We start from the raw sequence: 15,701 nt of genomic DNA on the forward strand, positions 1-15,701 counted from the left end.
CTCCTATTATATTTTAAGCTGCCGAGTTTTAAAAATCTCCAATTTTCGAGGCCCCCGCTGACCGTGGCGCCAAGCCGTGCCAAGCAGCTTCATGAAACAGGCAGGAAGTGACGCTTTGACCGGTTGCTCTATGGCTATACGCCACAGTGTTTCCGCTCACTTCCGCTTCCATTCCGAGCATTTCGCTGCGCCGCGTCCCTGTTTACAGGCATCGTCATGAGAACGCAAGTCTACGCACTTCCGTTGCGCGCTCGGTACTACGTCATACCAAGATCGGACTAGGTGGAAGCGAGCCAAGAGTGAAAGGATGGCCTTATATTCAAAGTGCTATGATGCCGTGACGCGGAAGCGCAGCGTGAAGGGGTTTCGACGGAGATGTTTGGCACCCATAGGTCTACATTTCAACCATGACTTCGTGTAATATTAGGGATTGGATTCACAACCCCTTTAACGTTTTCTATTGCTCATACCTGTGCTTCAGCTCATTCCGCTAGATGGTGTCACAGTCGGAAGCCGCGTTATGGAAGGTATTGAAAGCAACAGAGTGCGTCGAACTTGATGCACAAACCTGCTGCACAAAGCGCTTTTCTGCCTATAAAAAAGCACTGCAATACGTAACGTAAAGCCACGAAGGCGAAATAGAAGAATGAAGGCAATCAACAAGCACCCATGCAGAGCTATTGTCTGCAAATCTGTCGCTGTCACGGCAAAGCTGCCGAGTCTGCTGTCTCTTCGAGTGCATACCGTGTTTCCACTTTATCCACATTACGTAGAACGCATCAACTAACTGTACACACTACTCTTCGAACTGTGACACGTGGGTGCGGAAGACACAGTTCTCTACATAGCGTACAATGCCGTCCGCAACGCCGATTCCGACTGTGGCGCCATCTAACGGAAGAAACTGATAACAGGTATGGGCCACGGAAAAACAGAAAATGTTTGGAAGTAGCCGGCGGTATATTTTCACGAAATATTGTTATGGCGCAGAGAGAGAAAGACCAGGAGCGGAGGAGGGATGCGAAGGTAGAACCACTTATTGGAAGTAAGAGCCCGTGGCACGCACACAGTTGCCCCGCGTCCTCTTCCTCTCTTGCTTCTTTACAATATTCGCAGCAGGTACACTGCACTGACGTAAAATTTTAACATTTGATAAGTCGTCCGATGCAAGCTTCCGAAAGGCAGCGTAGTTCGTTTTACCGTCATTACAAACCGCGAACTTTATCTTAAGCAACCCTGTATACAGGCATATAGCTTAGTCAAGAAAAAAAAATGAGGAGGGCGGAGGGAACACGAAGGCATTTTCAAATATTCGATCGCTGTGCTGCCCTGACGCCGTGGCATCTGCCACTGTAGAGGTGTGGTGTCTATCTACATGAGTCTTGATCGGCGATGATGGTATGCAACGGAGAGGCGATAACAGTGGCCTATCTGGGTGGCCGCGCCGGTGGAACCGACGTAATCGAGGCCCGTGCTCCAAGCGCGTGCCCATCTTCGTCGTTTTCCATGGCCCGCTACAGTGCTCTGCCTTCAGGCGCGGAGCGGAGAGAAAGGTGAGTGTTGAATTTCAATGGCAGAGTCGGAGCAAGATGCAGACTCGGCAATGGAGCGGCTTGATCAGGCCTAGAGCAAGTGATCCGAATCTTCTACTGGAACACTTGTGCCCAACTTTGAGTTTAGCCCTGGCCAATCTCCCTTGGTGGATGGCGGCCAGAGATCGCTTCCTTCATAAAACAAAATCGCCAACGTACGACGCGAAAGACTAGTCACGGCGAAGACGCGTTGCGAGGCGGCCATGTTGGCGAAGCAGAGACAGGAAATAGGAAGCACAAGCAACAATTGACACGTCACATACATGTAGAGTTCCGGTTAAATCTGCCTATTTTGGCGGAGCAGTCTGGGTTGCTCCCTGGAGCGACCTTGGCTCGAATGCCGCTCCGAAGCTCCCATTGGAAGAGTCCAGAACTGTTCCCAATCTGCCAACGAACAGACTTGCTCCGGAGCCGCTCTGAATCTGCCATTGGAATTCAACATAAGGGCTTTCTACACCGATGGAAGAGAGCAAGAGCGACCGTGGATAAGGCGCACTGCTGGACATGTCGACGGCCCGGCACATCACACATTGCGTGAAACGGTCGGTGAGTGGGGAGGCAGCTGCAGAGATAAGGCTTGCCGGTTATGATCGGTGGAGGCGTCGGGCGTCAGAATCCTCCGTTGTAGTCGCTGTTCGGAGTCGAGGAGAGTGGTGCCGTGGGGTGGAGTGGGGTGCGGCATGGGAGCGAGAGCTAGATCGATCCTAGTAATATCAAGGCTGCGCCAACCGTGTTGGCTGCCGAGGCGCCCGCTGAAAACGTGCCGTGGCGTCGGCAGCCGCGACTGCCGAAACAGACAGGCGAGCACATTGCTCTCGTGCCGCGGCCGGCAACACATGAGCGTCGAGATGTATGAATTGAAGCTGTGGGTCGTGAGTGAGTGTGGAAGGCTGTGGATAGCGCGCGTCGGCCCCTGGAAGCGGTGAAGCGATGGTCGGTGGGAGGATGGGATGGTCACTGAGCGTTAGGGTCATTGCGTGGTGGTTCGCATCGGTAGCGTGGACGGGAGCTGTCGGCGTGTCGGTCGAGAGGCGAATGGCTGTTGTGATGTGGTCGTGATGAGCCGAGTAATGGTGGTGGCTTCCAGGGATAGCGTGGCGTGGTAGTGCTCGCCGATGGTGTCACCAAAATTCGTGATGGTGAATGGCCGACGATGTTCATCGTTCGGGTCACCAGATGTATTGGTGTGGTGTCTCTTTACATGAGTCCCGACCGGCGAAGATGGTATGCTACAGAGAGGTGATGACGGTGGCCTATCTCCATGCACGCTCTGGTGGCACTGAGGCCGGTGCTCCAGGCAGTGTTGCCAAATCTCCTTCACAGGAAGTCGCTAGTGGTGTCCCGAAAAGTCGCTAAAATTGAAACAAAGCCGCTAAAAAAAGTCGCTGCCACTACTGTGCCATTTTTGTTCATTGCACGTTATGAAACAATGTGGTCACAGACCTACCAAGATGTTTCAGCAAATGAGGGTGCTAAACCGCCAAGAGAGCAAATGGCAAAATGTGTCTGAGGTGGATAAGAATGAGAAGTAAATGAAATTCGGAACCTTGAACATCTTCTGCAGAACTTTTTACCGTTTTCTCATCGGAGGCACGGAACGTGGTTCGTTTATTACTTAAAAAAGGCTCCGATGCCTGCTCGTGTTTTTGTAACCTACTATGCTTCTATACAGGGTGTCCCAGAAAACGTGTGATTGAATTATAATAAAAAAACTACGCCACCTAGAATCATGAGGTCAACAGCATTTGTTCTTATTAGGTTTTTGCCACCTCCTAAAGTGAATGTCATGTACTCCAAGTTTAATTATGTAAATATTTGCGAAGTAAACTCGGAAATTTGCCAAGTAAAAGCCACTTTTTTACCCCACCAATATGAAGAGCGTGCCGAATTTACTCAAATCCATGATAACTCACAGTGATATTCACGAGCTATCCCATCGGAAAAAATAGCCGAATATCATGCTTTTCGGAGCACTGGACCATAGCGCGCGATGACTTTTTGAGCGTAATCGCTCTCAGTGCGACGAAAGGAGGTTCCGAAGCCAGCCCACAGAGTGATAGTAGAAAAAGTAACTGTTCCTAAAATTGCGAGAGGGAAAGCATTATCCTAGCAAAAGTCGAACGTGATAAGCCGTGCCTGTTTTATCTCTTTCTGCGATGTCAGGGAGGGCTGGGTTTCCAACCTCCTTTCGTCGGACTGACAAACATTGCGCTGAAAAATTCATCGTGCGCTATTCTGTGCGATCCGTAGAGCATGATGTTCGGCGATTTTTTCCGATGGGATAGCTCCTGAATATCCCTGTCAATTATTATTAATTTGACTAAATTAGACACGCTCTTCGCATTGGTGGGGTAAGAGAGTGACCTTTACTAGGCAAATTTCCGACTTAAGCTCGCAAAAATTTACATAATTAAACTTACGTTGCACGACATTCACATGAGGAGGTGGCAAAAACCCCGTAAGAACAAATGCCATTGACCGCATGACCCTAGGTGGTGTAGTTTTTTATTATAATTCAATGACACGTTTTCTGGGACACCCTGTATGTCTGAGTGCATACCACACTTGCAATAGATCTCTTGAATACTAGCGGCGCCAGCCTAGCTCTTGTGGTACTTATTCTGGTCTTACTTAGGAGGCATTTTGGAAAGCGCTTGCGTCTAGTCCACGCGGCGAGTATGAAAAGGAGCAAACTGGAAACAGCTCCAGGAAACTAGCGCGCTAGTGCTGCGAAGAGCAGCATCGAAAGTACACGCTGCAGGGAGCACGCTGGAGCTCTCTCTCTCTCTCAGAGGCGATTGCCCCTGAGCAGCTACGGCAGGGAACAGGTGGCACGATATCACATTATTCTTTGCCAGAGCTTCTCGACCACCGAAATGTGCCAGGAAAATCACGATTCTTCCTCACTTCACGAAGGAATATTGGAATGTCCGTGTCGCTAAAATGTCACTGAACATGAGATAAACTGATGTTCTGAGGCTGGAACGACATAGAAGGGACAGATACAAACAAAGCCTCAAATTGCCTAAGAAATCAACGATGAAAGATGAAAGCTGGCTAACCTTTTCAGTGACTTTCATCTTTCATCACTGAACATGCCAGAAAGTCACCAAAAAATCCGCTAATCCCAAATACAAAATTTTGTGGCTGGGCAGACCTGGAAATCCGCTAAATTTAGCGACTTTTCCCCAAATTTGGCAACACTGGCTCCAGGCGCGTGGCCATCTTCGTCGTTGTCCAGGGCCCGCTACACCACTCTCCGGCGCGGTGCTGTTTGGTGTCGCATTCTCGTTTTTACGCCCTTCAATGCATCCATTTTTCTCTGGAATTTTCGTCACTTCTGTAAGGTTGACAAACGGAGTGAGCAAGTGCTATAGGCTAAGTATGATGCGCTTTGCTACACATCCTGCTGAACCCAAGTAATACAATGTGACCCGTCCCTGCACATTCGTAATGGGTTCGTGATAGAGTCGCGACTGACAGATTTCCATACATCAAAATATCCAGAGGTCTAGCTCACAGTAAATGAGTGAATCCACATGCCCTGTCTGCACCCGTGAGGTTGCTAACCTAGGAGAGAGATTACCGCTGTTAACTAAGGTGTGGTTCCAGTTTTTCAGTTTACGTCTTAGCTTCCCAACGAAAGTACATTTTAGAGAAGAGTTGGCTAGTGGTGTAAAGCCACGCGCTAGACAAAACTTCCACAACGTCACAGTCTCAACCTTTTGGCAACAAACGCGTAAACACAATGTACCAACAGGGATGTACCAATTGGTCCAATATAGCAGGCGCGCTGTCATACTCTATTAAAGGGACTCTAAAGTGACCGGCAAACACATAAAAAGTGTGTGCTTTCTGGAAGCTTGTAACTTCTACGCTTCGGATAGATAACAGTTCTGCCCTGCATTGAGCGAAGGATTGCTGCGCCAAGCAAAATTTGCGTACTCCAAGACGTGGCAAGCTCGAAGCGACACGAACCACCTAATCAGAATGCACTCAACTGGGACAGCCAGCTGTCAGGTCGTGGTCAACTGCAAAGTGCTTCGTAGTCGAACATGCACTGTTGGCGCATCCCGGAACACTTCAACGCGAACGAGACATTCGTAGAAATCGCTTGGATGCAGTGTTGCGTACAGCAGCGCTACCAAGTTACGTTCACATCTTTTACCTTCTGCTCACTCTACTCGCGCCGGGACCGTGGGTATACAGTCAAACCTCGCTTTACGAACACCCTTCGTTTCTCAGAAAATCGTTCGTAAATCGAGGTATTCGTAAATCGAGGTCCAAGGTGTGCATTGCACAAATACATCACAAAACCACGGGAAATTGATTTGAATAAGTTTTATTTTTGAAAATATTGCGTAATTGTACTTTGCACCATACTTTCTGCAGGGTCTATCCTGTTTAGAAGAGATGACAGAAAGTCTGACACTTGACTCATCCACCCGGTCCTCAAAGTACCGTATCGCGCGCGGATGAGACTGTTTCTAACGGCAAATATCACGCTTGTCACCGGCTGTCAGGACTGAACGCTTTCTCTTGGAACGGCAAGATGTTTCCATCTCGGAGACCTGGTCCAAACTCACAACCGTTCGGCTGTAAACGCCGGAATTATTCTTTCAGGAAATGGTGAATCATGTTTGTGGAACGTAGTGGCGTTGGGATATTGTATGTTTGACCTTGGCAGCATGTACTGAGGAACTTTCATTATCCTCCGATCAATTGGCCTGTCCTCTGTACGTTCATAACGCCCGTTCGTATATCGAGGTCAGAATGGCTTGGCTACTTTGGGTCCGTTCCCTAATAATCCGTTCATAGTTCGGATATCGAGGGTTCGTAAAACGAGGTCAAAATACACGGAAAAAGTTTGGTTCCCTGTGGAGCCGTTCGTAAGTTGAGGGAATTCGTATATCGAGGGTTCATAAAACGAGGTCCAACTGTATATCGTGGGTAATGGCAGAGCAGGAGACGACAAGAAGTTACGAAGAGAGAGAAAAGTCGACAGATGGCGCACATCGCGTATTACAGGTTACAACTGTTTGAAGTCTAAACTGAACTGCGCATGTTTTCCTGTTATTCGTTAAAAAGGGTCTAATAGTAATTTGTGACCTGTCTGAAATGCGTTATGTAGGACTTGTAGGGACTTCTCAAAGCCTTTGAGGCCGATCTATTGCGACCTTGCGACCGAGTTTACGCACGTGCACTCGCGAGAGGGCGCGGAGGCGGAGGACCAGAGGATAAAAAGGCTCACACGGGTGTGTTTCGGGGGAATCCCCTCGGCCGGAACGGTTCCGGTGAGGTTTGCTGTGCGACGTTGAGGAGGAGCTGGCCGCGGGCACAATGGTGAGGTCACCAATAAACCTTCTTTGCTGCTTACTAGTTCTTGTGTAGTTCTTCCGGAGGGTGACTGACTCGGGAAGCCCCGAGAATGGGACTGTCGGCCGGCCAAGGCCGGGACGGTGTTTTCCCACAATTGGCGCCCAACGTGGGGCCCGAGTCAGTGCGTTTGGAAGACCAAGTTTTACTTATGGCTTTTGGGTGTGCAGGTCGGACGGTAGGACCGGTGAGGTCTGTTCGACGCTTCGAAGCTGCTTATGTTCTTTTTATTTTTCCGTGGTCAGCTCCCCTCTCCCGATTGGTTGTAGGCAGCGACGCAGCTGCAACCTACGGAGCATGACGAGGTACCTGCAGTTCCCCAGTCCTGCTCTTCAGGGACGCCTGGCCTGGTCGCAGCAGTGCCTGCAGCGCTCACGCGACAGTCCGACGACAACTCGACGAAGTGTGGACGCCGTCTCTCCCACACCTCCGCTCAGGTCGACGTCCGCAGTGCACGCACTATCGCCACCTGATGCCGCGTCGGCTGCGCCGCCGGCACGGAGATCCGCTGCAGGCTTCGGCTGTAGCTGATGTTGAGTCATCGCATGACTGCCAGCAGCGTTATTGAACGAACTTCCCTCCCGCGTGTGCCGCGTGTGTTTTTCTTTCTTCAGTGTTTTTCCCCATTTGTCCTGAACTTCGGTTCACCTGTGTCGGTGGTAGTGCCCGGACGGCGCGTATTGTTTTGGGGTGGGGAAGTATAGGGACTTATCAAAGCCTTTCAGGCCGCAGCGCAGTGCAGCGCAAGAACTTGATAACCGCGCTATCAAGATTCCGGAGGTTGTCGCGGCCGAGGTTGCTCGAACATGCCGGTTTACACACGTGCACTCGCGAGAGGGCGCGGAGGCGGAGGACCAGAGGATAAAAAGGCCCACACGGGTGTGTTTCGGGGGAATCCCCTCGGGAGCTACGGCCGGAATGGTTCCGGTGAGGTTTGCTGCGCGACGTTGAGGAGGAGCTGGCCGCGGGCACAATGGTGAGGTCACCAATAAACCTTCTTTGCTGCTTACTAGTTCTTGTGTAGTTCTTCCGGAGGGCGACTGACTCGGGGAAGCCCCGAGAGTGGGACTGTCGGCCGGCCAAGGCCGGGACGGTGTTTTTCCCACAGACTTCAATATTACGTGTAACCTGTCTGCAATGCGGGGCGACCTTCGATATTTCCCGTGGCGGACGTCTTTTGGCGCTGCGGTTGTGAAATTCTCAGTTTGAAATTGGGCAGTATGAAAAACATGACGGATTGAAATGTGACGGCCTGTGTGTCATAACAAAACCAAGTTGTACCTGGCGCTACATAAAATATGGTAGTAGTTGCACGCCACCTACAGTCCTTTTAAACATTTCACATTCGCAAATATGTACCTGTTACACGCCATGGAAACTGAAAAGGCCAGCAAAATCCTGCCTGCGTGTATGTTCACAAACTGAGTCTCTTCAAGCACAGGTCTCGTTCACGCGGTCAGGGCTGCAGCGCAAGCCGTTTTGTGTGGATATAGTGGCGTCTCATCCAAGCTGATCCGGCTGACTTGGTTGTGAAGCCCCTCATAAAAAAAAAATACAGCATCAAAGCGTTCTGCTAACATAACTTTCTTTTCCAGGGTCCGTCTGTGGTACAACGCCCAGTGTCCACACACAGCCATCCTCATAACTAACATGTACCACACAGCGGTCTACAGAAACCTTAGCACAAAACAGAACTGGCATATCACGCTGACGAACTATCCGTTCGAAGACGTGAAGGACCAAGCAGAAGACAGTTTCCGGATGCAGCACGGCTCCATCGTATCCGACCATGAAGAGAACCTGTTCGTTGCTAGGAATGGACTCCTCCGTGTTGTCCACTCGTTGGTGATTTCTTTGGCAATGTCCTTTCACTCAGCCAGTTACATTTTTTTGCCTGTCCTGGAAAGAGTGAACGGAGTGAAGCATCTGCAGCTCATGACTGGAATGCCCGGGTACATCTTCTGGGCGGGTAACCTCCTGTTTGACGGTTTCTTTGCCGTTGTTCATGGCGGTATCTTCACTGCAGCGATCTTCTGGAACCACAGCTATATCACGTCCCCATATGTGGGTGAGCTATGACATTGTACTAGTGTTTTATGTACGTAAGGTTGACATAGTGCAGCAACGTATGAACATAGAGTCGGCCCCGATGGCTCAGTCGGCAGCGTGTACCGCCTCCTGATCTCACGATCGCGGGTTCAAACCCGTTCGAGGACGGTAGCAACTTGGTGGAAGGGTACAAGTTGTTCAGACACGCAGTCTCCCGAGAAGGACGTTAAATTTCGTGGTTCGAGATTTCTGCGCACGTGAAAGAACCCTCATGTGGGCAAGAGTAATCCAGAGTGATCCAGATCCACTGTGGCGTCGCTCCTGACCATAGTTTTCTCGCTACGTAAAACCCCGAATTATTATGATGTACGTAGAGGACCCACATTTGTTGAACCGGTCGTGTGGGCAAACAGCCACGGTAGTGAGACTCGGCGGGAACTGTACTTTGCATCTCACCACATCATGTACCTTGCCAAGTGCCACTCTACAATCCACATTGACAAACGCAACACGAAACATACTCCCTAACACAAGAACGAGATGCTGTCGTAAAAGAAGCAACGCAGTTTCCTCAACTCTTCTTCTTGATTGCCGGTCAAATGTGCTAGCAGCCATGCTGTGGAGGTAACACATGACATCTTGTCCTTTATTTTATTTCAAGCATACATAGAGGGGCATCTGGTGAATATGATAGGAAAGAACCAAGTCGGGACTAGACACGCAAGAAAAGCCTCCGATGCCTAATATATATACATGGTTATGTACCCTGGACCACAGGAAGGAAAGGACCCCCACAACGCCCCATTGCACATAACGATTGCAGAACTGAGCCGATAAAAAGTCAGGAGCCCAGGGGGTCCACTCTCCGCACTCTGACCGGCAAATGAACCGTATGCATCCCCATCTAAAAACGCGCCGAAAGAAAATGATTTTCGCAGCTCAATTTCTCATTGTAATTTCTTCGATTAAATTTGAATACGTTTAAGAGTGTCAGCGTCAAAGAACGAATCAACTAATAAACGTCAGGTGGATATCCGGAGTTTGCGCCATCTTATATTGGTGGGCGTTGTTGTCATCACCCCAGGAATATCTCAGCGTGAATAGGGATACTTTTCGTATCATACTGCAGAGACTTAATGTCTCTTCAATTTGGCCTGCACCTCTGGCACTAGTTCAGGGGAGTGCGGAGGTGTGGTGCAAGCGCGTGCGCCGCTGACTGAGACAGCGCAGATGTAGGTTTAGCAGTAGCACCGCGCAGTTCCTTCCAAAAATAAGAAGCGAGTGCAGGAGCAGGCTGGTCGTCTGATGTCCGCACCCGCATATTGTCATGTTCTTCATGCATGCTTGCTTTCTTTTTTCATGTACACTGTTTGTGTGTGGTGTGCTTCATTCGCTTTACTAGTCATTCGAATAAGTGTTTGTTATGGTACGTTACCTGTAAGCAGCGGCTGGACGACGTATGCATTCTACTTGCTTGGGCGAAAGAAAGGGAAGATCTTGATCGTGTTCCCGGCTATCACGAGAACATTGTGGGCGACACTATACGAACACGAATTATCCTTGTTATTCATACTTGGTCCTTCATATGTGTATATTTTTATTAAAAATAATTCCAGGCCCCTCCAAAGCTTGCTTCATTTGCCGGCGCAGTGAAAGCAAGCGTAGTAACTAATGTTCTGTGCAAGCGAGAATTCGAGTTATCTTTTCGGTTAGGTCTCTAAATATAACCGCATTATCTCACGTATTTATCGCTATCATGCAACTTCACTGGACTGCTGCCTCGCACACATGCCCAGGCTTGCGCTGCAGGAAGGAACCGTCAGCGTAGCAACATGCACGTCGCTGACGCGGACCCGCGTCGTCTGCTCAGCGTGCACTCGTACTGCACATTTAACCAGCAAGTGCAGGCCAACAGTAAACTCGTGAATTAAGTAAACTTCATTACAAAACGAATATGAGAGTGCACAGGGCGCGCGCGACACTCGGAAAACGAATACGAAGGTGCTGCACCGCCTGAAGTAGTTCAGGGAGTGCAGCCAAATCGAGGAGACCTGTAGTGCGAACGTGTGTCCCGATCGGTGTTATTTTAGGTCTCTTCGATTTGGCCTGCACCTCCGGCACTAGTTCCGTTGAGTGCCGATGTGGTGCAAGCGTGTGCGTCGCGGACTTCGACAGTGCAAGTATAGATTCAGCAGTAGCGCTGCGCGGTCACTTCCAAAATGAAGAAGCGAGCGCACGAGCACGCTGGTCGTCTGCTGTCCGCACCGCGGCCACTGTCATGTTCTTTATGCTTTTTTTTTCTTTCGTGTATACTGTATGTGTGTGTTGTGCTTCATTCGCTTTACTAGTCATTGGCATAACTTTCTTATGGCATGTTACCTGTAAGCATGCAGCGAGAAAGAAAAGATCGTAATCCGGTTCTCGGCTATCACGAGAACTTTGTGGCAGATACTACGAACACTAGTTCTTCCTGTTTTCCTAGTTGGTCTCCATCTGTGTATATTTTTATTTAAAAAATATTTCCAGCCGCTCCGAAGCTTGCGTCATTTGCCGGCGCAGTGAAGACAAGCGTGATAACTAATGCTTCCCGTGCAGGCGAGATCTCGAGTTATCCGTTCGGTTTTAGGTCTCAAATTATAACCGCATTATCTCACGTATTTATCGCGACCATGCAATATCACTTAACTGCTGCCTCGCACACATGTCCACTCTTGCTTCAGGAAGGAACCGTCATGCCGCGTACCCACATCCGGCAAATACGCGCGGCATCACGTATGCGGGGTTGAAAATTCATGCCGCGGTGCGGGGCAAGCCGCCTCCGCGTTCTGCTTTTGCTCGAACGCCCACTGCACAATTTTTGGCCGCATGCACACATCTTCGTCCAGTCATGGGGTCAACGGAGATTGCGTCACGCTCTTGTCTTCTTCCGGCCACCCACGTAGTCTGCAGCACGTCGTCAGCGTCGCCATCTTGAGAGCCGCGGAAACCGCAGGCGGTAGGGGCTGCTGGGCGGCAAGCATTTTCCTTTCTCTTTCTTGCACCCTTATTTGCCGCCCAGCCGTAGTCCGTAAGCCGTTTCCGCGCACGTGTACCGCATGTGGGTACGGGTCCATAGCGTACCAACATCCATGCCGCTGACGCGTATCCGCGTCGTCTGCTCCGCGTGCTCTCATACTCCACTTCCTATCCAGCTGGTGCAGGCCACTCGTGATGTCGTGAAGGGGTAGCGCTGCACCAAAGTACGAGTGCTGAGGGCGCGACCGGCACTGACAAAACGAATACAGAAGTGCTGCAGTGCCTGAACTACAGGTTTTCCCGCTCATTTTAATCCTTTTGTCACTCAATTTAATCCATGCGCTACCGAATTTAATCCAGTGGTGAACCATATTAATCCAGACACCAACCAATTTAATCCAAGCGCTACCCAATTTAATCCAATTGTGTATTGTGTACGACTGTGTATTCAGTCGTCTCATGACTGAGACTTTCATGATTTCGCCAATGTATCATGAGTTCATGACTACTGATTCAACAACCCATGGATTTTGCCGTGTCATGCGGTGTTTTATGATTGCTTTTTGTCATTAGGACATTTCATGACTATTTTCATGATATGTGCCATGAATCGATTTTATGGAACTACCACTGCTTCAAACAGTGTCATACAGTAGTTTGTGACTACCGACGGTCATTATGACATTTAATGACTATTTTCATGATTTGTGCCATAAATCGATGTTATGGAACTACCGCTGTTTCAACATTGCCACACAGTGTTTTATGACTAGCGACGGGCATTATGACATTCCATGGCTATTTTCATGACATGTGCCATGAATTCATTTTGCGGGACTACCACTGCTTCAAACAGTGTCATACAGTCTTTTATGACTTCCGAGGGTCATTATGACATTCCATGACTATCTTCATGACATGTGCCATGAATCGACATTATGGGACTACCGCTGCTTCACACAGTATCATACAGTGTTCGGTCACAGCTGATGGTCATTATAACATTTCATGACGACTTTCATGATAAAAGCCCTCAATCAATTTTATGGCACTATCATTGCTTCAAACACTGTCATATTCACATTCTCTGACTATTTTCATGATAAGGGTCGTGACTCAACTTTATGCAGATACCGCAGCTTCACGCAGTGTGGTGCAGTTTTATGAATACCGATTATCACTAAAGTATTCGTAGATAATCATCAAACACTGTATAACACGATGTGAAGCAGCTGAGTTGCATCGAGTCGGTCATGATAGATATGATGTAAATATCATGGAATATCATAATGAGCGTCAGTAATCATAAAACTGTATATGACACTGTTTGAAGCAGCCGTAGTCGCATAACACATTGGTACGGTCAAAACTGGAATACACAGCCTGTATACGGAGTCGTTATCAGGTGTGATAGGCTAGAGCTTGTTCAGAACAATGCTATGAGGTTAATTTTTAAAATACGTGGTCGCGCAGCAAGTATGTTCGAGATTAAAAGGCGGTATAAAATCCCGTTATTGGCAGTGAGACGTAAATAGCTAGGCTTGTTCTTATATATATATTATATCATTCTGATTCTTATGTTACCCCTGCTAATTTTTTTCTCTCGTGGTGTAGAGCATCCTTACACGCTAGAATCAAAGTTAAGTTACACAGACACACATAAATACTCCACACTGGGGCTAGGTATTAGCGAATGGAACGACTTGGCAGCAGATGTTGTCGCACTGCCAGATCTTGGTAGTTTTCAGATAGCATGCGAGAAAATATTCTTTTGATTGTAGCACTCAAACTTGTCTAAAAATTTCTACTTTGTGTTCCTTCTTCTCCCCCTGATGTAACGCCTTTACTTAAAGGGTCTTTAAGGAAATGAAATAAAATAATGTCGGTTCATGCCACATATAACGGAAATGGTCATGTAATGCCATAATGGCCGTCTGTAGTCTCTAAAACACTCGTGACACTGTATGAAGCAACGGTAGCCGGATGAAGCCGAGTCATGACCCATATGATGAAAATAGTCATGGAATGTATTAAAGACCATTGGTCGTCAGAAAGCACTATGACGCTGCTTAAAGCAGCGGTAGTCCCATAAAATTGATTCATGGTACATATTGCCACGAATCATCATCCAGACAGGCACGAAACGGTACATCTCATCCCGGCGCATGCTGAAGAAGAAGGTGGTGAAAGGGCTTGCCGTTGTCGGCCTCACAGAGGTGGGCAACGTCACGACTGACGCCCTGGGCCGACTTCTAAGGGAACTGTGCCGACATATGTCTGAAAGCGTCTGAGGAAAACCCAGGAAAAACCCCAGACAGCACAGCCGGCACCGGGATTCGAACCCGGGTACCTCCCAGTCTGGACGTGACATGGCCAGCACGCTAACCACTGAGCCACGGGAGCTGGTTGCTGAAGAAGAAGCAAGAAGCTTCCAGACCACGGAGTAAGAAGACTAGGAGATGACACTGCCCATAGAAGCAAGCGCCGGCGCGCGACCTGAGACTGTCACGTTGGGGAAGAGAAAAAAGGCAGTTGCTGACTTCACGCGACAGATGGCACGGCGGCACTGTCTTCCATTTTGCGCTTTTACATGGAAGGCTATGGGGGAAAACAGTGCTTCTCGCGAGTCGTACATCAGCCTCTACGGATGATGACAAACTAACGAACGTGAACGATGTTTGTCTTGGCAATAAATATCATGCTTGTCAACTACATAACGCTTCTTGTTTAGCGAAACCAACGGAAAACAATTTCATTCTTTTGCCTCTCGGTTCTGTTGAGCAGACGACAGGAGCACGGTGATCGGGTAAGCGTTTCATCATCATCTTGTTTCCTAGCGTTTAATTCACGTGCTTTCACGTGTTTTAGTCACGCCGCCTGACAAGCGACAGTATCACGTGACCGCATACTTCGGAAATTCTGCGTCCTCGTGCAACAGATGGCAGTGCGGGCCGGGCCGCCGAGCGCGCGCTCCTTGTACATTCTCTGGTCGCGGGAGAGAGTGAAGTTTCATCTCCTAGTCTTCTTACTCCGTGTTCCAGACACATCGCCTGCTCTCTGGCAAACGCACGTGCTGTTTCTAGACTTTTCGGCGCGACGCTTAAATGCTTGTGCGCTCCAAGCTGGAGCATTCATTCTTTGGACTCAGTTGTGTTCAGAGAGCTATCGCTCTTGTGTTTTGCTACCAAGTAGTCTAATAAACCGTTCGCTGTTTATTCGACGACTCGCCGACCCATTTCGCTTCGTGACAATATCACGAAAATAGTCATGAAGTGTCATAATGACAGCCAGTAGTCATAGAACAATCTATGACACTGTTTGAAACAGTGGTAGCCCCTAAAATTGATTCATGGCCCATATGAAAATAGTCACGGAATGTAATAATGACCATCGGCTGTCATAAAACACTGCATGACACTGTTTGAAATACTGGTAGTTCCATATAATTGATTCATGGCACATATGAAAATAGTCATGGAATGTCATAATGACCGTCGGCGGTCATAAAACACTGTATGACACTGTTTGAAGCAGCAGTCATCCATAAGATTGATTCATGGCGCATATCATGAAAATAGTGAAATGTCATAATAACCGTTAGTAGTCATAAAACACTGTATAACGCTGTTTGAAGCGGTAGTCCCATAAAATTGGTTCATGGCACATACC

General features: G+C 48.7%; 1 protein-coding gene across 3 annotated transcripts in view; it reads left to right on the forward strand.

Annotated features, from left to right (window-relative positions):
• Positions 1-15,701, forward strand: part of LOC135391463 (phospholipid-transporting ATPase ABCA3-like) — a 288,004-nt gene that overhangs the window by 223,845 nt on the left and 48,458 nt on the right. For all 3 annotated transcript variants that reach the window (XM_064621719.1, XM_064621720.1, XM_064621721.1), the window contains one exon: positions 8,564-9,036. In XM_064621719.1, the coding sequence (XP_064477789.1) occupies positions 8,564-9,036 (473 nt within the window). The remainder of the gene's footprint in view (positions 1-8,563; positions 9,037-15,701) is intronic.

This window comes from Ornithodoros turicata, chromosome 4 (genome assembly GCF_037126465.1).
Source record: "Ornithodoros turicata isolate Travis chromosome 4, ASM3712646v1, whole genome shotgun sequence".
Lineage (NCBI taxonomy): Eukaryota > Metazoa > Arthropoda > Arachnida > Ixodida > Argasidae > Ornithodoros > Ornithodoros turicata.